This window comes from Bombus pascuorum, chromosome 3 (genome assembly GCF_905332965.1).
Source record: "Bombus pascuorum chromosome 3, iyBomPasc1.1, whole genome shotgun sequence".
In the NCBI taxonomy this organism is placed as follows: domain Eukaryota; kingdom Metazoa; phylum Arthropoda; class Insecta; order Hymenoptera; family Apidae; genus Bombus; species Bombus pascuorum.
Genome location: NC_083490.1, coordinates 17,851,629 through 17,875,848, shown reverse-complemented (window position 1 = coordinate 17,875,848; position 24,220 = coordinate 17,851,629). Strand labels below are relative to the sequence as shown.

Below are 24,220 nucleotides of genomic sequence, written 5' to 3'. Positions count from 1 at the left end.
GCATAAAAAATTAGTTTCCTGAGCAATAATCATTTGCAATTGTATGTTTATTTTATATTATCCTATATAATTATTTATATTATTCCATATAATTATTGTATTTATATTAACATTATATAGGATGTCCCATTTAAATCGATCCTTATGAATATCTCTGAAACTATTCATGATTAGACTGCGGATTTCCATGCATTTATAGGAAATTTGAAAGTTCAAAATTACATAGAACACGTATAATATGAAGAAATATATAAAATACCCAAAGTATAGTGTTTGTTATGATGTTTGGTACGTGAAACAATCTTCTATTGAAATTTCTCTACTTAATTCTCTATTTTTTGAATTATGTTCTGAAAAATATAAATTTATATAAAAATTCGCATTCTATTCATGATAGCGAAAAATACTTTGAACAAAAGTTAAACTGTTTCGAGGAGAGCACTATTTGATATGAATAATTTTTTGTAGATAGAAATGTATAGAACATATGGGGGATAATCTTATTTTTTTTAGTGGAACCATATATGTTTTTTTTAAATGTATTAGTTTTCTATCTTGGTATTTTATACACAAAATTATTATTAACACTAATTTGTCGCTCTTTCTTGTATCAATTAAAAGTTTAATTTTTTCCGCTTTTTCTAATAACAAAAAATCGTCTTACAGTAGCGTACTCAAATGTGCACATGTCCATATAAACTTATAAACGAATGTGACAAATTGTTGTTAGTGCGCGCATAGTCTCAGTCTAGCAGATATTTTAATTCTTATCTTCTAAAACTTGTCGTGTGAAGGACGAAGAAAACAAATCTGAAAACAGTGAAACCTCATGGAATATATAGTTACTGATTTCATTCCTTTCTGTTTCTGTAAGATTTTGTTGTCTTTTTTTATTCAATCGTATAGCTATTTGTTTGCATAAAATAGTTTATTTCTTTTTGCCTAACTCTTGGCTCATCTTCCTCGTCTTTATTTTTCACTTGTTTAATTTACAGAACTAGATGCAGTTTATTTCATAATGTTTACTGTTCTCTACATTTATTTTTTAGTTTTTAAATAATAAAAAATAAGTAAATAAAATAATATGTAATTTTCCACAAGGATATATTTTCATTATCGTCATTAATTTGTTCCTGAAGGACTGACGAATATTAAGTTGGATGAATATAGAATCAACTTTTTGTATTATAAAAATTAACAAACAAGAGAATAATTAGTTCTCAGTGTCGAATCGAATTAATAAATGGTCTTAATTGTTAAACTTATCTCGTATGATCTTTTTACTGCTGCACTTGGTATTCAGTGTTAACTTAAGTTCTTTTGTTACTTTAGTTATTTCAATCTAACTACATTTTGTGACAATAAATTCAAGTGTTTTATTTATCTCTCATCTCATCTTTCGTCCGTGTTCATTTTGCATTGTTCCCTTTAATTCTTACTCCTTTTTGGAGTACTGTTCGTTGAATCACCAACGTTGGCAACGATACTTTCTCAACAGTCTTCTTTTGTACGAATATTGTGACTTTTGAGAAGATGCTAGCAACAACCGAATGAGAAACAAGCGTCTATTTGAAGTATACTATTTAGATTACCTTAAAATATCTTAAACATATTAAAAAAATGATAAAACCAATATATGTATAGCTAAGGCCAAGAAAATATGTTAAGAAATGTGTATTTGCATAAGGCAAACAAGTCTAGAGTAATCTAGATTTTTAGTAATGAATACTGGATATTTGGATGCATATCGTAACATTTTCTTGCCGAAAGTATGTGATGAATATAGAGGTTTCACTGTACAAAAGTTAAAATATTTACTAAGATAATGGTTTCTCGACATAAATAAGTTAATAACTCTTCCCATTATTAATTATGTATTAAAAATACATGGTTTCATTAATGAAAGTTGAAAGTTATGAAGTTGTCCTTCATATGTGCTCTATGTATCCACCTACAAAAACCTGTCATCAAATTATGTTCCCCTCGAAATCACTTCTTGTTCGAAATATTTTTCAGTATCATGATGAGTTTCGGAAATATTCGCAGAGATCGCTTTAAATCCCGATTAATCTATATACTCTGTATACTAAGTAACAAAATTAAAGAATCAATAAATTTTGAAAAAATATTTTTATTTTCGAACTGTTATCAATTTTACAAAAATAGCTGTAGAGTAAATGGTCTAAGTTTCATTTTATCTATTTGCATCGCGTTAGCAAAAGAAATCCGGTAACTCGAAAATCCAGAAATTTTTGAAAGTTCATAGAAATGTAGTTCAAGTGACGTTAATAATGAAACCATTCTTCAAAACAAATACAAGTTTTTGTGTAGTTTTGAATATTTACGAAACTGCACATGATATGAAAAGCAGCTAAATTAGAAGTTTTATAATTTTTTGATACTTAGTTTTTTATAATTATAGGCTAGGTCCTAGTTGCACATTGCACAGTTGACAAACCGACTGATCAACCCATACGACACGAAACAGACACAACATTTTAACACTAGGTTTACGAGACGCGTAATTTCGATGCATTTCGAATTTCGTGAGGTAATTACACGAGTCGTTTATATTTTTCTTCTACCATTTATACTGACTTTTATCCATTTAACGAGACAAATATCAGACCTGTAAGTATGAAACCGGAATTTGCTTATAGATGACCCTAGCTGATAATGTAGTTATCACTAAACTGCGTCATTGATGCCAAAAGTCTTTGGTGACATCTCACAAACATTTTCGATCTACAACAATACAAGTTTCATACAACAGCATAGTTTGTAATAGCGTTGAACATGTCGAATTTTGTGCCTGGAAATTACGATTTGCGAACAGCATTGATTTTCTGTTACAATTTGAAGAAAACTGCTGCAGAATCGCATCGAATGCTTGTCGAAGATTACGGTGAGCATGCTCTTGGTAAATCACAGTGCTTTGAGTGGTTTAAAAAATTCAGAAGTGGCAATTTTGACGTGAGGAACGAAGGACGTGGAAGACCACCGAAAAAGTTTCAAGACAGCGAATTGCAAGCATTGTTGGATGAGGATGACGCTCAAACGCAACAACAACTCGCTGATCGATTAAACGTGACACGAGAAGCCGTCTCCATACGTTTGAAAGCCATGGGAAAGATCCAGAAGGTGAGAAAATGGGTTCCACATGAACTGAATGAAAGACAGCAGGAAAGACAGAAAAAAAACTTGTCGCAAGTGGTTGCGATGGTTTTTCGGTTTTCCTGCTGTCTTTCATTCAGAATGCTGCTCGCCAGATACAGAAGAAAGTCATTTCTCCGCCGAATTGTGACTGGCGATGAAAAGTGGATATATTTTGAGAATCCTAAGCGTAAAAGATCATGGGTAGCTCCAGGCGAACCACCGACATCGACTACAAGACCAAGTCGCTATGGACGGAAGATAATGCTCTGTGTTTGGTGGGATCAGAAGGGTGTGATCTATTATGAGCTGTTAAAACCTGGCGAAACCGTTAATACTGAGCGCTACCGACAACAAATGATCGATTTGAATCAAGCTTTGTGTGAAAAACGACCATAATATCAAAAAAGGCAACACAAAGTAATTTTGTTCCATGATAATGCACCATCGCATACAGCAAAACCGGTCAAGGAAACGATTGAAGCGTTCAGTTGGGAAATACTTTCGCACGCGGCTTACACACCAGACTTGGCTCCGTCCGATTACTATTTATTTGCATCGATGGGACACGCACTTTCTGACCAGCACTTCACTTCTTACGAAAATGGCTCGATGACTGGTTTGCCTCAAAAGAGAGACAGTTTTTTTGGCGTGGCATTCACCAATTGCCAGACAGGTGGGAAAAATGTATAGCTAGCGATGGGCAATACTTCGAATAAAATATTTTTAATCATTTTCATACAATAAACGTGTATTTTCTTTATAAAAATTCCGGTTTCATATTTACATACCTGGTATATGTCGAAATTCATTTTCTTCAAAGTTTTCTATGTGGTATACCTATTTCTACGGATACGCGTCATTTTGACACAATCGAAATGTCCGCAAAACCTAATGTTAAATGGACGCCTTCTACATGGCATTCATGCAATGATATTTGTCATATTTATCACTGGAATTGTATGAAATTTCATTTTTATCGCATCACATGGATACTACCATACTAAACATTGACTTGAGAGGGTCGCACAGTTTCAGCTTTCTAGCAGAGAGTCCAATACTAATGCAACAGTGAAAATTTTTTATTTTTAATGTTTTGTTCATAAAGGTGTCATTAACATATTGGTGAGGTTTTCCTGATTAAAATGAGATCAAACACGATATTGTTATAAAATTGGGCAATGAAGTTTGATCTCACTTTAATTAAGAAAATCTCTTCAATGTATTAATGAAATTTTTATTAAGAAAAAATATAAAATTAAAATGTTGTGCCTCTGGATTATTATTGTTTCACCGATACGAAGTTGAAAGTGGCCTTTTGGAAGGCCCCAACTCTAGTTAATATTTGATACGATCGCCAGGCTCGCACGCCATGCAGGCGACCAGTTTGATTTTTGTCGAGCCAACATCGATGAAAATTGTGCGGTAAAATGTCTATACAGGACACGTAGTTGGAATCACTTCCATTACTGCGCAAGTAACGATTTTAATGTAATATGTTTTAAATGAAAGTTGGAGTTTAGAGGGGGACATCATTTGACGCGATTAACTTTTATAGAAGGATGTGTGGGGGAAATATAAACCAATTTTTTTTTTAAAATGAAACTATGAACATGAAAAGTCGATACCCTGAAAGTTTAACAGCTGTGCTGAATATCCATTATTGAATAATATATGTATAATTTTGTAATCTTTTGATTAGTTTTTATTATTTTTTGTAGCTTTTTCAATTAAATTACGTATATATAGTTTCTATATATATGTAATATAGTATATATAGTTATATATAGTTACTAAGTATCTAAATCTTATCGAATTAATTGTTAATTTTTGTTGTAAAATGTTGTTTCATTCAATATTCATAAACTTCAAACAATTCTACAAAATACAGATAAATTGGAATTTGGATTTTCGGTATTATAGTAAAACTTTTGTTCCTATTGTCAATTTTATATGTATAGATGAAGTCCTTCAGTATGTATGGTTACAAAAATTGTAAAAATTCGAATAGTTTGTAATCTTCTGTGATCTTACGTAATTATAATACGCTATGTTTCTTTCGTTTTCCTTCGAGTAACCAAAATTAATATCCGGCATATAGCAGCTCTATAAGTGAGAAGCAAGCGACCGGCAGTACAGACAGTTTCAGACTGCCATTTACGATTTATATTCAGGAATGTTTGGAAAAATTGTTTTTCCACTTTTAAAAAATAAACGTTGGAAAGGGCTGTCTTTTTATAGAATTGAATGTCATTGATCATATCGTCTTTTTTAAATATAAGAAATTATAAGATTAAAAAGAACACAATTTTCGTACTAATAAAAGACACCATTTTTTAACGAACCATTTTCTGACGATCATTTCGATATAAAAGGGAACATTACTTACATTCGGACGTTATGGTGTACGAGATATTAATTTTTATCACATACTTATACAGAGTGTCCACGGTAACTCTGGACAGTCCTTTACATATTTTCTACTGTATGTACATATTTGCTACAAAAAGTTTTTCATATGAAGATTATATGGCATAAGACAGATACATTTTTTGATGAAGGCGAATATTTTTTACGTAATTATTTTTCAAGCAAAGAAGATCAAATTCGTTTTTCTACATGGAACATATTCTTCAGATTATTTGATTGTGTTTCTTAAAAAGAATTCACTAACTCTCTATATATACGACTAACTTTAATTACTTCTTGAGATATTGAGTTTACAAATTTACTGATTTTTGTGGAAAGAACTTCACTGGAGTAGAAAGCACGGACTGGTGATATTTGCACGGTGACACGTGCTAAGCATTGCTTCTTGAAACAGATACGAATAAACAAATATGTATATACAGTAATATAATTTATATTATATTATTATTAGTAATATAATTTTCCTGTCTATTTCTCAATCTCTTAATGAGGCATCATAAGCTAGAAATCTGAAGAGTTAATTTTTAACGTAATTCAATTGGTATTGAATACCGTGCTTGGGACCCAGTTGCTTCTACTGTGCGTAGCGTCGGTTAGGATTGAAATTCCGAAAATCAACCGGCGGGGCCCTGTTCTTAACCATTTTTAAGAAATGTTAGGAAGAGCGATGACTCTATGATACGACCAAACGTCGCGTATTTTCAGTTCAGTTAAATCTATATTCAGCAATTTTTTTAGCATTAAAAAAAAATACATTTGTTAGAGATCGGTTATTGTTGACATTTTTAATATTGTCTTTTAACACTATTTGACGTAGAATGCTCCGAAGAATGAATGTATGTAACAAAATATATGTAATTCCATCTAAAAAAACGAAGTTGATCTTCATGCATTCTTTACACATCCTCCTATAAAAACGCTGATCACGTTAAATTATGCCCCATCCTATATACGATTGGTTCGCTCGTATCTTATTATCGTAAACAATACGATAACAATCGTAGGTGTTTGGCCTCACTTCAATCATTCATTAACAAAAAATAAAAAAGTTTCATTATTGCAATAGTGTTGTTTGACTGATACGAAAATAAAGCGGAACCCACTGTGGGATGGCCACGCTATACGACTCTCTCAAATGTTTATTTCCGCATGACACGGCGCTGGTGAACGGCTTTATTGTCTTTCTTCGCCGCTCCGCCATCAATTCTTTTCTATTTCGCGACGTGCTACTGACATACATACATACATATGTATATATATGGACACCGTCGCATCGTTATGCGATTTTAACTGTTGTTCGGTCGATTTGTTTGTCGACTATATAACGCGTAGCTAGAACCTAGAATTCTTTTCTACTTGCGGCTAATCGCGCGCGATACCAAATATAGGTCAGCTTAATTTTTTTTAACGAAACTATACATTTTTTAACATATTAATCAATTCATTAAAGCATCCCTTATAAAAAGTTAATAACCTAGTTATGTCGAGAAACTGTTAGTACTGGATAAAAAATTTTTTGGAACAGCTGAATGACATAAATAAGATAATTAACTCTGAAGTTTCTGTCGAATGTTAACAACCAAACATATGTGTAGTATTACGGTAGAAAATCTTTCATCATTATAATATTAATTATTTATGTTAAAGGTATTATAAATTATAATATTATATATTATTATAATATGATATTATTATATATTATTGCTATATAATAATGCATAGCAATATAAGTTAATAGTATTATATATTAAAACGTCTTGAAGAGAGAGGTTTTCTAACAGTAAAATGACATTCAGTCACATGTAGTTGTTCAGGATGTGGGTATGACATATATGTATTTAATATACTTTGTAGTCGCATGCAATTGATCTTGACTTTGTACGATTTCGCGTCTCGCGACATCGCATCCTTAGGCGCGAATAGGAATTGTACCATATTCAACAATGGATTTTATATGACTGAGGGTCGCGAGCGACTAATGACAAGTGGAAAAGGGGATTATAGTTTCGACATTTTCCATGCTCTATACTATGTAAAGAATTTTTGAGAAAAGTTTTTCTTCCTTTATTTTTTGTAATTTTAATTTCTAATGACATTCAAATAGATAGTTTATTATATGTATATACATGTATTATATACTATTATACGCATATACTATATGACAGAGACACTCATATTTCGACTATGAATTCATTAAGACTAATTTACAAGCGTTATATGTGTAGTTATGGTTATACTTTTATGATAGTAGAATAATATATATATATTTCGCACGGTTGTGCTTACTGTGGTGGTTACGTAAGTTACAATAATGATACTCTTTTTAAAACAGAAATATCTTTCGCATAACGCACAATGTATAATTGTGATTTTACTATACATACCATATACGTTGCGGAATAGTTCTTGCTTCATTAAAAGAATGAAAGTCTATCGGATTATCAAAATTATTTGGTTATGTAAATAGATGAGTACACAGTAGTACATACGTTTATACAAAATTATCTAGGGGATGAAAATATATACACAAGTAGAATTCTATTGTATTATTACACGCATGAAGATTTCTATCATTCTCGTGCAGTGTGGCAGCTTCAGAAAAACTTTGTACTTTCGTTGGTATCACCTGAGCTATGTTTTTGCAGAACTCCAAATTTTTCTAAATTTTTGAACTATCAAACTTCCTTTATAAATTTATTTCCTTCAAACATGCTTGTTAACATAAATCTGATTAAAGCCTTTTCTTTACCTCTTCCTGGAAGTAGTTGGTATATTATTTTTTGTCACCATTTTATTATCGGTGTAATTTGAGTCATGAAAAAAATTTATCAATCATTGCACTGTCAATTATGCACACGTTTTGAGAAAAAATCTAATCTCGAAAATCTATTTTCTCGCATCGCTTTTGTAAGTAAAAATTTTAGGAATTGTAAGTGTCAAGCCACTGTCAATAGTGTTTATATATATGTACATATGATCGTAACAAAAATTAATATAAATTAGTATACACAGTACAGTCAAATCATTTGTATGTATTCTTGATGAATCTTCAACATCTATTTATTCCAAAATGAAGCCTCTTACGAAAAAACGTCACTAAATTTTCAACTTATTTTTTTATGTAAATTCATTTCCTTTAATATTACACCAGCAATTAAGATGATTTGAGAAATTTTTAAAGATATAATTATATCTTAGATTAGACAATGTATGGATGTAAATTATAGAATAGTTATTAAAAATATAAGAGCTTCAGATAAACAGATTTGATTGTAGTCATAAAATTATATGTATAATTATAAGAAAAGCACACAATGTTTTTGCAAGTATTGAAGCATTCCTTTCTTTAATGAATAAGTGTTTCCTCAGTTGTTACATTTCTATAAAATACTAATATCGTAGATTATGCTCCTTTTAAAACTAAGTAAGATTTTCTCAAATGGTTCTATGTATAATCTTGTAATAATTGTCAATTGGATTAAGTCTTCTTTATATTACAAGATGTGCATTATAATATTTATACATTTAGTGATATTATATGCTTATAGTAATATTATTCCATAAATAATTTGCTATTACATAAATTATTTAAATATCATTAACAAAATATTTTTTAGCCACCAATAGAGGGTATTTTAGAAGGTTGGGGCAGTTTTACCTCAATTTTATGCAAAACACTTACAGAAATGCAAAATACTGATGAACGTCAATCTTATCGTCCATCAGAGTTGTTAAACTCGTTTAAAAAGAAAACAACGCAATGTATGGATGGAGGACAACATGATTCGCATGAACTTCTTAGACATCTTCTAGAAATAGTACGAAACGAAGATCTCAGGGTGAGTACATATTTATTTTATTTCATCTTATATATAGTAATGTTTTCAGCAGTGAATTATATTAAGAACGGAATAAACGAAAAAGAATTAAAAGTATTAAAATTATGTTAAAAAATATTATTACATCAAAAAATAATATTGTTACGAATTCTTTATTCATAATTAAATATTATTACAGTAATGCAATGAAATAGATTCTTCATTAAGATTTTCAATTTTCTTGTAAATACTATGCTATTTTGTTTATAGCACACCCTAAAAGATATTTTTGCAATGTTGTAGAAGTTAATATTTGATAGTTATAATGCACTAAAGAAGAGCATGGTATCTTATTTATGATATTATCATATTTTTCGGAATCATCATGTGACATTGTTAAAAACCCAACGAAATTATTTAAAATTTTAGTGATTTAACATATCCGCGATAACGTGATCGACTGGAACACGTTATCAAATACGTAATAGCATAGAAAGAGATATAACAAAATAATAATTTTGATAAGTTACGTTATTTGTATGTGTCTTCTTAGTGTTAGATTTTGAGTTAAAAGTTTTTAAATTAACTCAGTGTTATTACGGTTCTAGAGCGTTATATTATTTATATATTGAGGTGTAATTAGTGACTAACGTAATAGCGAATCGATGCATATATATGCAGGGTATTTCTTTTAACTAAAAACTATAGAAAATATATTCTTACAAGAAATTGTTTGGTATTAGTATGGAATTTTCTTCTGCCTTTCAGTCTTTCATCTTTTATTATGTGTTCTTGACGTATGTGTTGAAGACTACAAAGCTTGGAACTCTGCATTCCAGAAGGAATACAACTTGCATCTTTTGTATTGTCAATGTCAGGCTTTTTCATTCACTCGACTTTCTTTGGCGATGGTATCTGTGGTGTTTTATTGAATTTTCTTAAAAGTGCGGAAGCTCTTCCGAGCTCACTCTCGCGAATCTCATGTTTAAAGGCCCATTTATTAAGACCGTGTCCGTTCCGTGTCCGAACAGTGGCCGAACAATGTTCGCGTGTTTATTCGCGAATATTTATATATTTTACCGGGAACCGTCCAGGATATACCTGGGATAAATATACTAATCAATTTGAAATCAGACATTATACGAGTATATAAAACAAAATGCCGTTTCAACTGATCTAGCCATAATAGCAATAATTTCAAATGAAAAAGAGAAAGACGAAGAAAAGGCGTCTTATAAGGAAAGTTCGGCAATTTGAAAATCCAAAAAGATTTGGAACTTTGCACAAATGTAGTCTATGTGATGCTACTAACAAAACTTCTTCTTTTCCTGTTGTATTAGGGGGCGAAAACACTGCCCAAAGAAATTTTGGCTTTCCATATTATCTTAAATATTTAAGAAATTATACAAGACATAGAAAAAAGGTTAAATTGAAAGTTGTAATGTTTTTTATGGCCTATATTATGGATGTGAGAAATTAAAAGACTTTCTTTTAAAATTTACTCCTACCACACATAATTTTTTGAAGTTTTATTTTTTCATGCCACATCTGTAAATATTCTTCGGAGAGTTCTCTACAAATATATAAATGACTTGAAACATCAAAATCGAATTTGAACACACAAAATCAAAAGGTGTAATGTAAATCGTTATACATCGTGTACATCGGGTGTAGATCGTGATTATACTAATTATATTAAGTGATATATATAATCTCTGGTGTCTTTATTATCGTAAAATAAACTGGATATAAATAGATATTCCCGTTACAATAGTACTTTCCTATTAATCCAACCAGCAATAAACAGATAGAATGATCTTTTTAATTTTCGGGTTGTCGAACTTCCCTTGTAAGCGGACATGCGTTATGGCAAATTCTTGAATAAGGAAGAATTTTGTTTTATATAATTATGTGCATGGCATTTAGAATTGCTCTCTTTTTTTTTTGAAAGCCGTATTATCTGATAAATCTAAAATCCTGTTTCTTCCTTGTATTTTATCTGTTTTAACTGCTTTCATAGTGTAGGATCTTTACTACAATTAGTTTATTTACAATAAATGGATTAAACAGATGTTGGTTAAACAGGAAACGACGGTTGTTTAACGTGAACTAATCACAATAACGTATTATAATTAAGACAACTAGATAGTTAATTTGCAACTCTCGTCACCACGGATAAAACGCTATCTCTCAGGCGGACCACACTCTCTCGACAACGCTAGTGTCACGTAGTAGACGCAAGAAATCACGAAAATGATAGATCGCCGGTGATCTTCTCGCGTCGCAGTTCGCGTTTCACAGATAAGGTGAAGAAATTGAACTTTGTATATGGTAATAGAATTTATTATGAAAATCCAACAGAGTGACGGTTCAGAATATTACAGCAGACTGATTCGAAACGTTACAGCAGACTGATCTCGAGCGCTTATTTTGGAGGGTTTTTATACTGAGGTTTTAGTCCCTCTGGATGGGTTGTCGTCTGGTGTATCTTAGAGGCGGCTATCCCGTTAATATTTGGTTATTGTTTCGATGGCTGTGGCATGCGGGATATCTAGCCTATCCTATTGCTGTTTCTGAGCGGGTGACCTTGAGTGTGTGACACTAGCAACACACTCTCGACAACGCAATTCGCACTCTCTGACTTCTCAACTCACAATCCGACTTCTCAATTAACACTCTGACTGTTAATTCATTTTTCTCCCTTAGCATTCCTTTGCCTTTTGTCCTAGCCCCATCACGCACGTGTTCCGTAACCGTGGCCAGGGTCACGCAGGCCTTTTCCACGAAACCATTCGATTGAAGGATTGACGATACATTGTTGGGCCTGTCGGCACTTCGGCTTTCTCGCGACATTGTTTATAATTCGCCCGATATTTCTTAGGCCTTTCGTCTACGATACTACAATAGCGTTGAGCAATTTATTATCATTCACATAAATTTCTGTTACATCCTGTTTATCCTACTTTATATGTTTGTTTAAGTATATATTCAGCTATATCATAATTCTTAGTAATGAGCTTGAAAAATTCCTTCTGCCGCATTTTTCATTAGAGCTATGCTACCTCTTTTCGGTTTAATCGGGTTTATAACTGCCTTATAATGCTCCGCTCACATATCCAGCTTTAAGATTTCAAAAAATACTTTCCACTTTGTTTCTTTGCTTTTCATAATGAATAGTGCTAACGTTTTCTTAGCTGCCCGATTTTTTGTAAATAGTTTTTTTTTATTTATAGTTTATGACATTGTATTCTTTGGTTCTAGTCCATTGGAGCTTTCTTCTATAATATATAATAATATTTGCCTTCTTTCTAATCTTTGTTAAAAATATCTAATTATCTTCCAACGTCACTGTATGAATTAGACAAAAAGATATTTGACGATCGCCTGAAGATTCTGTAGTATGATATTAATGATATGCAAGATATTAGGTAACCGGTGATACAATCTGGAAGGTGATGTTCTACATAAAAAAGAGACTAAAATGTAGAATGCAATTTTTTTTTTCATATAAGGCTTTGTTTTCGAGAAAATTAACTTCGACAATTTGTCAAATACAGTGCTGGACAAAAGTATTGGCACAACAAGATTGTTATGATACAAATGCTTATAACTATTAAACAAATTGATTTAAACAAAAAACTTTTTGACGTATTTATTTATTATCTATCCTAGTTTATTACATAACAAGAGCAACAATATAAATAAAATAATACGCAAAATAATAACAAAAATATATTTTTTGAACATTTTATGGGTGGACAAAAGTATTGGCACAGTAGAATATTTACGCTTATAACTAATTACATAATAAACTTCTAATATTTTGTTGGCAGTCCTTTTCTTTTAAGGACTTCCCGTTAGTCTTTTATTATAACACTCGATCAGTGAAACTGGAGACTTCAGTTATTAAACAACAAAAAACCAAGAAAGAGTAATAATGTCTAGAAAAACGAAAGAAACCACAATTGAAGAAAGAAAAATAATATTAAATTTATATAAGATGAATAAATCTTACAACGAAATTGCACAAATCATAAACAGAAGTCGTTTTACTGTGCGTTCAGTCATAAAACGCTTTAAAAGTGAAGAAAATCTAGAGAATCAAATTAGGAGTGGTCGCCCTTCTAAGGTAACAATTCGAGAAAAAAGGAAAATCGTAAATATTGTAAAGAAGGATCCAAAAACTAATTCGACTGAAATTGCTTCGATGTTAAAAGCTGAGTGTGAAAAAGAAGTAAGTACCAAAACTGTACGTAGGGTATTGAAGGATGCCGGTTATTCTGCCCGTGCAGCACGAAGAAAGCCCTACATCAGTAAAATAAACCAAAAGAAAAGAGTGGAATTCGCGAAAGAGTTTGTTACGAAAGATACTGATTTTTGGGAAAAGATCATGTTTTCAGATGAAAGTAAGTTTAATATTTTTAAATCTGACGGCAGAATATTAGTATGGCGAAAACCCAACACAGAGATGGACGAACTGAATCTGCAAGCCACCATGAAACATGGGGGTGGTGGTTTAATGGTGTGGGGATGTATGGCATCATCGGGTGTAGGAGAACTTATATTCATTGATGAGATAATGGATAAATATGTATATTTAAATATACTCAAGCAAAATCTTTTGAAAAGTACTCAAAAATTAAACCTCCCCAGGGATTTCTATTTTCAGCAGGATCGAGATCCTAAACATATGGCGTATATTGTTCGTCAGTGGATAATATATAATACTGCCCACACATTAAACACACCACCTCAAAGTCCCGATATGAATCCCATTGAGCACGTGTGGAACGAATTGGAAAAAAGAATTAGGAAACATAATATCACAAGCAAGTCTGAACTGAAGAAAGTTCTTCTGCAGGAATGGAGCAATATTGTACCTGAATTCACTAAAAAATTAGTCCACTCGATGCCCAGAAGATTAAAGGAAGTCCTTAAAAGAAAAGGACTGCCAACAAAATATTAGAAGTTTATTATGTAATTAGTTATAAGCGTAAATATTCTACTGTGCCAATACTTTTGTCCACCCATAAAATGTTCAAAAAATATATTTTTGTTATTATTTTGCGTATTATTTTATTTATATTGTTGCTCTTGTTATGTAATAAACTAGGATAGATAATAAATAAATACGTCAAAAAGTTTTTTGTTTAAATCAATTTGTTTAATAGTTATAAGCATTTGTATCATAACAATCTTGCTGTGCCAATACTTTTGTCCAGCACTGTAGGTCAATGACTGATATCTGAATCGAATTTTAGGATCCCGAAACTTTCGGTATACATTTGGTGCTTCGCAGTATTATAGAGGGTGATTAAAAGATGTATTTTAAACAAATAATTTCAAACGGATCACACATACACACAGAGGCGGGATCGGCTTTTGATATCGGAACAATAGAACATAGGAACAATTTCATCCGACTGATTGGGTGCTTTTCTCTTGGGATCTTTCGCGGAATAATTGTCTTGTATAAAGTATCAATGCTCAATACTTGTTTGATACTTTGTAAAGATACTAATACTAATACTATACAGTGTCTTTATTTCAATGCGATACACGATTTTCCATCCATTTACAGTCATTTATTAAAAAAAAAAGAAAAAAAAACAACGACGAAGCGTTATCCTCTATACATATTATGTGGACAACAAATAGCAGTAACAAAAATTATGAAAATAGTAGTTTATTTTCGTAGCGAATCAAAAGAATCATATTTTTCAAAGGGATCTTATTTATTTTTTTAATTATGTTGCAGAAAATATTAAGATAAATTGAAAAAGTGTATTATATAGCATTTTCGTTTTCACAATATCAGAATTGTAATGGTGAAAATAATAAAAAACCTAGTATAATTTATAAGTTACGTCTATTTATCATTGACTAATTTAATGAAATTCATTTTTTTGAATTCAGTTGAATCAGATATGTTGAATTCTACTTGTTAATATCTAGTTCTAATTTCAATTTATAATATCAAATGCTTAAAATACTCTACGCTTCGATTTATTCTTTTATTCGAATTAGTTATATTCGAACTATTTTTAATAACAGGACTTTATTTTATTATTAAATATGTATCTGTAACCGCCAAAAAGGTAATTTTCTTATATGACTTTATTCAATATACCCATTACATCTCTTTCTCCCTTTCTTTTTCTCTCAATGACTAGATATTAATATAGAAATGTGATATTTTATCAATATACAAGTTTCTGTAGTATGATCGTAATTCAGAATTGAAATTTGGTTGCCTTATCTATCTGAAGACGTAAATGTTATCGATGTGTATTTTGTAATTGTGTTTACGTTCTTTTTTTCTTTAGCATATGTGTGAGATAGTAATTTTCTTAACTTCTTTACAATGGAGCCATATTCGTCGGCATAATATTAAAACTTTCTAACTTACTACAATCCATTTTACTATGACTTACTTTTAACTGACTTATGTTATTATAACTGATGTTATTATTTATTACTCAAACCTTTAGGTGACCGTCCTCTGTGGCTAAATTTGTAAGATTAATCCAAACCTAACCAAGAACATTAATGATAATCATTTTTAATATTGTGCATGGGGCTGTAATCCGAAAGATCCATGGAATAATCAAGCTCGTCCATCCTTCGTTCATATTGTTACGACGGTGTATGAGGTTGTTATTTGTGGCACTAAAGATGTTCCCGAAAGTGAGATATATCCATCCAACGTACATCAAAGTACAAAATGTTAAAAATATTTTCATAAATATCTTGGAAATTAAGGCCAAGATTATATGTATAGAAAAAAGTTGTTCAAAATATTGATTTCTACAACATATTAAAAAATCATCGAAATCGGAGAGTCCCTCCGATTCATGTCTCCGGTAACATTAAAAAATCATCGAATCTAGGATAGTGACAGATTTACATATAATTACTAATACATCTCCCAAATTTGATTCAACATGTCAACCAAGTTATTATATACAACGATGATAAATACAAAGAAAGTCAGGGTAATCTTCGATATCTTATCCATCTCATAGATTTTGATAATTTTTGGATGTGTTATAGAAATCAATATTTTGAACAACTTTTTCCTGTGCATATAACCGCCGCTCGGTCTTAGTTTGCGAGATATTCGCAAAAAGATGTCGGTAAATCTAGGGAGAATTCTTTCTACCTATAATTGTGCATGCGTAACAACGTATGAACCATTAATAGTTGCTGACTGCCTCGAACGAGACTTCTTCATATAATTGCGGTCAAATTAGGATGATCTGTATGTATTTAGTGTGCCAATGATCCTTCCCGTCTAAAACTTACAGTCCCCTCCAATAAAAATCAAGGCTATTCTCTTCGAAAAATTGCCAGCAATGCCATAGTATTGACCTGTACTGTCTCATGATAGTTTCCTCTAGATAAGCAAAATGTTAGTAAAATGCCGATTTTTTCTGAGTGTATTCTTCCTTAGGGAAGCCTCTTTGATGCTGTAATTATAATCAAACGCAGTAGACTCGGCTATGGATACACCATCCTCCTGCATAGAGTTAAAAGTAAATAAATGTCAGGCTTGAGAATTATTGGGTCTCCTGCCGCCGATTCTAAAAATAAATATTACGGTTGGTTTGGCCAATCCAGGACGACGATAATGCCCGTTGTTCTATTTTGCTTTATTTTTAGAAGCATTCTGAGAATTTGTCTAAAGGGCAGAATACATAAAATTTCAGATTCGACCAGCTTACTGTAAATACGCCGATTTGTAATGCATCTGGTTTCTAAGAAAGGAAAAGTTTGCGTTTAGCATTCATTCTATACGCAAATAAGTCATCTGTATTCACCTAATCTTTTAGTGATAATATCAAAGGCTCGTTGTGTTCTCACTCGGTATACTCATTCATAGTTCTCAGCAGTCCGTCTGCTTATTACCTTCCGATGCTATGTGCGATGCAAGAAAGACAATGTACTTGTCCTTTGCCTATTGCCAGATGTCCCTCGCTAATTTTATTTATGCGGGAGGCGTACACCCTTTATTCTGTTTATATACGTTATTGCAGTTGTATTATCAATCTTTAAGAGTATCTGACTTTCTCTTACATGATCTGCCAATTTTCCTAAAACTATCTATCAATTACAATCTATCTATCTATAGATCTATCTATCAATTACAATCAATCTATCTATCTATCATTATCAATTACAAGCTAAAATTTGCTTGTAATTTATGTGCAGTTTCTTTTCATTTTCTGCCAAGAATCCGAAGGCGTTGATGGAGCTGTTTGTTGCTTCTCACAACATATTTGACGCGCTTGCATATATTTCCATTCTGAACTTATTTCTTTTAATACTTTTTCTTACCCTTGCCAATTGATTAATCCACCAAGTTAGTGTTAATTTAGGGTTAGGTAGATCAAAGGTCCAATCGGTTTGAATAGTTTTTGGGAGAAGCATTCTTTTCTGATAATTGAAGTTATTAATACCAATGTCTTTTCCTTTTCCAACGATTTAATATGTGCAGTAAACTGTATATAACTGTTAGGCACGCCTTTTCTGCCGCGAATGGTGTTAGATTCGTCTTAAGTCGTTTTTCCCTATTCCAACTCGATAAAACATTCTCTCGAGTCGATCATCAGCCCGCAAAATTTGTACCTAGTATCCGGGACAATGCTACTTTTTCCTTAGTCCTAAGACCTAAAAACTGGAATAATTTTGCCGTTTCTGTAATGTTTTTATTACATGCCACGTAATCGGCCCCAATGCACAAGATATCATTTAGGAGAGCTACCAAGATTAGCTCTCGTGACTGCAGGTAACTTTGGATATTTTGGTAAAAATAACATTCGAAGAATTGTCCTAATTACTCGTACCGAAGACATTTTCGGTTCTTTTTATGTATGGATATTGCGTAGCACGCATCCTTGAGATCTACTATTCTGATGTAACAACTTGGTGAAATCAGCTTCTTCTTCGCCATTCTTATGTCTTCTATTTTGAAATGCTAGGTCTGGATGAAGTTGTTTAATTTTTTAAAGTTCGGAATAAAACGTGATGATCCATGTGGTTTTTTTTTGACTAGGAAATAGTTGCTTGGTGTTTGTTTACCCTATAAGATTCTATTACTGCTTTTTCTAGTAATCTGTCACTTATTGAGTCCTCTCGTAGTCTAACCTATCTATCATATTTTGGGATAGCTTTCCCTATCTAATCTCTTTATCGAATTGTATTCTGTATCCCACAATGCAACTTGAGACGAAATTGTCTGGTGTCATCTTTTGCTAATTGTCTACAAATGAGTTTAATCTACCCGCCATTTTACTTACATTTATCTCGGATTGTTCTATTTTTTCATTTTGTTGTAACTCTGATCGTATATCGATGATAACGGCATGTAAAGGGTGTTATTATTTGATCTCTTTATCGAACTTGCTACCCTGCGTCTCTTTTATCTGAGAGATTTTTACCAAAAAGAAATTCTTTTTTCAAGACACTTATCAACTTCTTATTCATCTCAGCAATTCTCGACTTCATCTGCAAAAGATAGGCAATGAATTGTTTGTAGCTAGCATATACGTCATGCGAGTGTATATCATTTTGATTTATCTGCGTCATATAGTATTATTTTGTTTTGGTATCAGACATTTTGCGACCGTCTGCGTGTCTGTCCTTGCAAGTCGAGGAAACAAAAAAGAGATCTCTGTTCTATTCTATAAGCATGTCACGCGAATATCTGTGGTAGAGGTCTCTGTGTATGTGAGCAAGTCCAGCATGGCGTTCTCGAAGTTAAAGCGCGCAGCTTGATATTCCTCTTTTCCAGTATATATTATGAAAAATGTTCGACTATATGTAATACTTACTTTTAGATTCCTCAACTTCGCTGTGTCTCACGAGGTAACATCAGACTGCTATGCTCGAACCTGTCTTTGATCACTTCTAAGTTGTTACTCTTCTGTTATGCACATTTTCCATTTGTCTCTGTAGTTTTTTAAGCTCCTTTGGTAATTATTCTAATTAAACCTTCCTCTTTTCCTTTTGCCCACTCCTTTGGTAATGATTATAATTAAACCCTTCTCCTTTCTTTTTCTCCATTATGAACACCGTGAAGCTCATATGAAACTAGGGCGTGTGCTTTGTTTCAAAGTCTGAACATTGTGACACATTTACCGTTGCTTGTCTTTCATGATGTTATCAGGAGAGAATACTACATTTATAATTTTGAGAACGCAGTGTACGAAGTATAATAGCAATTTCCTCTACATCTATTCTGTTCGCCGGTCCCCGTGATACTGATAACCTTTGAGTTGACGGGTTTTGTTGCTTAGTTTTTGATATTTTGTCGGCGATTGGTTAATAGTCCGTAATGGTTCTAGTACAATTATCATATTTAGAATTCAAAAGGTAATTATTTAGAATTTGTCCTTATCACCGATTTTGATGATTTTTGAATATGCTGTTAGGGGTATGGTTCTAAACAACTTTTTCCTATGTAACAGCCGTTTGGTTCTAGTTTCTGAAATATTCACAAAAACTGTATTTAATAGCACATTGAATCCTGTCTAAATATGCGTATCTGTGACATAGTCACAAATATAGTCGGTACGTTCGCTGCTTCGTTCACGTTTACATCTATCACTTATCGTTTCTTCATCATTATATCATACTTCACGAATCTGAAGCTCCTACGAAAACTTGATTTACTAGTATGCAGAGTGTTCGGTTATAGGCGTAAAAGAATTTAAGGGGCGATTCTTCAAGTTAAAATAATATGAAAATCAAGAATAAAAACTTGCGTTTTCAGCTTTGTTTCTTAGTTATTGACAATTAAAACTTAGCCGAAATATCTCTGTATGTGAGCAAACTTCTGTACACGAACGAAGGTAGGACATCAGTTTAAATTGCGGGATGCGCAGGGATACTCAAATCGAACGATATATGGACAGCAGCTTACCTCGTGCAAGTCGAGAAGAGGATTGTGGAATTCGGAGATGTAAGCCATCCTTTTTTTCTTCTTTTTTTTTATATTTGGGGAAATCCTCATAGACACCCCGCCGCTCCTTGGAAGCGGCGGGGTAGTGTTGGACTTTACGGATGGTGTCTGCCTGACGCTCAATAGGGTGTCCCGGGACCTCTTTCGAATTACTACCGGAGCACTCCTGCGTCTTCTCCCATTCTGGGGAGTCGTTCCTAAGTTAGTTCGAGCATTGGGAGGAACCACCCTTCTCAACGCTATCTCCTGGGCCGTCGTGCAAATCTGAGGAGATCCCAGATCCTCCTCGGCGTGTCGGCCTCTATGACCACCTAGGACGGCACAGGCCCGCCCTTCGACGCGGAACCCTACAAGGGTGGGATGTTCTCTCCCTCTTCCGCTCTGTCCGCTCCTTTACGAGCATTACCTCCAAGCCTCCCAATTTGGGAGGACCGATCGACACGCACCTCACATCCTTCCTGTTTATGTCTAAACACAGGCCGGGCGGTGGAGCGACCTTACGTCGCCAATCGTAAAACCATATGGCCTCCGATTTGGCTGGGGACACCCTCAGGCCCAGCCTGTGTATAGTCCGCACCGCACAACGTAGGTCATTCTACAAGACTTTTTATAAGAAAAATCATAGACTAAATATTAATCCCGCCTATTCATTAAAATCTGTAACAGTGTATCGAAAATCACCTCATGAAATTTTCGAGTAGACTAAATTGTTTCCTTTAATCCTTTGCCTCTATAAATAATTAATGGTACGGATTTCTTATCCGAAGATTGGTAGAATATTCAAGGTCGCATATCCGCCGTTTATATATGCTATAAACAAAAGATAAGAGTTAGGTTTGGGTTAGATCCATAGAAATATAAAAATAGAATACGCGAGTACATTTACCGCGTAAGTGAATGCAATATAGAAATCGAAAGGGAATGTTACATGGAAATTCCTTTTGTCTTTGTCTGATCAAGCATCTACACTGATGCCATTCATTGATGTTACATTTTTATTTACTGTATGAATATGCATGTGTTATTAGATTAGGAGACAAGATGCCTGTTTGCAACGTTCTCTTTCTATTCCTGTATTTTTCAGCTCGCTCATTCACGTTATTTATATATCTCCATAGGTCATTGTATCAACCAATACTAACACACACGCTATCACGCTAATACAATTATTCAAAAATAATTAAACAGAATTCACTATAGTGATATCGTCACCTTTTTGGAAATACCTCGGCAACTATGGCCGACAGTTACACGTAGAATAAAAAGTTCTTCAAAATCATATCTGTCGCAACATGTTCAAAAATCATCGAAATCGGAGAGGACGGTTCTAAAGTTTCATTCAATATGGTTGATCTTATCTTGGTACATACATAATAGCTTTTGTGTTATGGAAATTAAACGATATGTAGCATTTTATGTAAAGAATTATGGTCATTTTTGCTTTTTTTAAAGTATTGATCATAAAATAACGCAAAGCAGTTTCCTCTTTCATTTTTTCTCTATATTTGGCATTTACGAGGAAAATGTTGGTTTGTAACAATGCAACAATTGTGCAAGTGGATTATCAAAATTTGGCAATTAATTTATATACATTTAATTCTTGCAACTGTTGCGTAATAGAATAGATAGTCTTATGTATTCGTAACAATATTATTATATTATTAATAATTACGTATCATTTTTTATAAATATTTTTATAAATGTTATCTTACTGTACTTACTTGAACTATATTTTATTGAATATAATATTAATTTTAATTGTTTTACTTGTCAAAGATTTATAACGATTGCTGTTTTTAACAATATGTATTAGTGAATGCGAAAACATAATCTTTTTAGAGGTACCAGAGTATAATTTTGAAAGAAGTTGGTTTGAACGAAAAAACTAATCCGGAGGGTGTAGAAGAAAACCTCAAATCACGTGTAAAATTTTATGGAAATCAGGCTAGTTCAAGATTACTTGGACCAGAACTTGTTTTTCGTGGGGTTTTAGTTTCAACATTAGAATGCCTGGACTGTCATCATTCTTCACAGAGTACAGAACCCTTCTTAGATCTCAGTTTGCCGGTTATGGCAGATAAACCACAACCACCAGTTTTGAAGTAAGAATAATTTTCTGAAATATTTGAGAGAAAAGAAAGACGTGAATGTCTCATTTAATCTTATTGATTAAAATATTTTGTACAGAGATGTTGTACATATTTTAGAAGTTGAAATGTAAAAGTTATCAGGAGAACATTATGTGATTCTTAGGCAATATTTCTGCGATGGAAATATAGACCATATGCACATAAAAAGGTTTAAAATCATCTTTATCCTTTTTATTACATACAACGTTTCTATTTTTCAATTTCATGTAATATTTTGCTTCTTAATGTATACAATGTGTTTTAAAATCTTCATTTTAAAACGTTTCTTACATATACAAAATCTGGAAATTTCTTGAGTGTTGCTCTTGAATCTACATAAACATGTATATAGATTCAAACATTACATTTGCAACTTTTAATAAGTGAAATATGTATGTATTGTGATAGGATGAGTGCGGAAACATAAAAAATAATGGTTGCTTGTGGCTTAGCGACAGCGTGATGCGCTATCAGCTGATTGATTGTGAATTCCCCATGTGTGTCATGTAGGAGACGCAAGAAATCACGAAATTAACTGATCACCGGTGATCTCTTCGCGTCGTAGCTCGAACGTTTCGCAAGTAAGGTAAAAAATTCGGACTTTAGATATGATAGTAAAATTTATTGTACGAATCCAACAAAGTAACAGAGTAGATTCAGAGTGTTATAACAAAAAGCTGTTGAGTGCTGATTTGGTTCTTCCAATTGAGTTTTCCCAATGAAAGTGAAAGTGAAAATAGGCGGTAGGTGGACGTCAACCAATACTAACGCATATGCTGCCAGAAACGTATAACTATAGGCAAAATTCACTGTAATAGTATTGACAGAAACAGTCGATTAGAATCATGGTCTCCATCAAATGTCAAAAAGTCATCAAAATCGAGAGTTCTATTTGTACATCTATCCAATTCAGTTCTTCCAATAGCTGATCAAATGATTTCAATCTTGGTACAGTAATAACAGTAATTAGGAAGTTTCGTTCTACGAGGTTAAATTATAATGTACGCCTATCTATTTGCGTTCAAATGATTTAACGAATTCAAAAACGATATCGAATTATTTTTGAAGCTATGTTGTTTGTGTTTGTCACCGGATAAAGCGTGACATCATCTATTTATATCGAAATTGTTTTGTGCATTGAGTCATGAGTGACAATGTTTACCGTGGTTAACTTTTGAATGCATTCCTTCTTATCCTCGATGGTCCAACATGAATGATGAATTCAACATGAAATTCTTCCAAGTAATTGAGTCGGATGTAGCACTTTCAACTCTTGACGAAGAGGATCATTTGGATTTGCACGTTGCAATGTTCTACAATTATCTAAATTTTTGTATTGGGGACATGTGCGGTAGTTTATAAAAAGGAATGATTTGGAAAAGATTAGAAAAAGAATTACAGAATAGATAATATAAAATGGACTTTGAAAGAGTATGAAACGTTTACAGAAATGAGTATCGATGCATTCGTGTTTACGACAGATAGTAATGAGATAAGCTAGCATCCAACACCGTCGCTCTGCAGCGAAAATTAACAAAAATATTCAAGATTTATTATTTTTCTTTTTCTCATTCATTAGAGATCAGTATCATTCAATCAATTTAATCAATGTATTAGAATAAATAAAATCTTCAAATAAATTAACTGCGATGATTCCTCAGAAAATATTACGCGACTCTCAAGCATTGCATTGTTTATTGCCTAATACTTGTAGCATTGAATGACAC

At 32.6% G+C, this 24,220-nt stretch overlaps 1 protein-coding gene across 3 annotated transcripts in view; it reads left to right on the top strand.

Annotated features, from left to right (window-relative positions):
* LOC132905660 (ubiquitin carboxyl-terminal hydrolase 16/45) overlaps positions 1-24,220 on the top strand; it is a 39,745-nt gene that overhangs the window by 6,109 nt on the left and 9,416 nt on the right. For all 3 annotated transcript variants that reach the window (XM_060957188.1, XM_060957189.1, XM_060957187.1), the window contains exons 7-8: positions 9,201-9,422; positions 22,204-22,466. In XM_060957188.1, the coding sequence (XP_060813171.1) occupies positions 9,201-9,422; positions 22,204-22,466 (485 nt within the window). The remainder of the gene's footprint in view (positions 1-9,200; positions 9,423-22,203; positions 22,467-24,220) is intronic.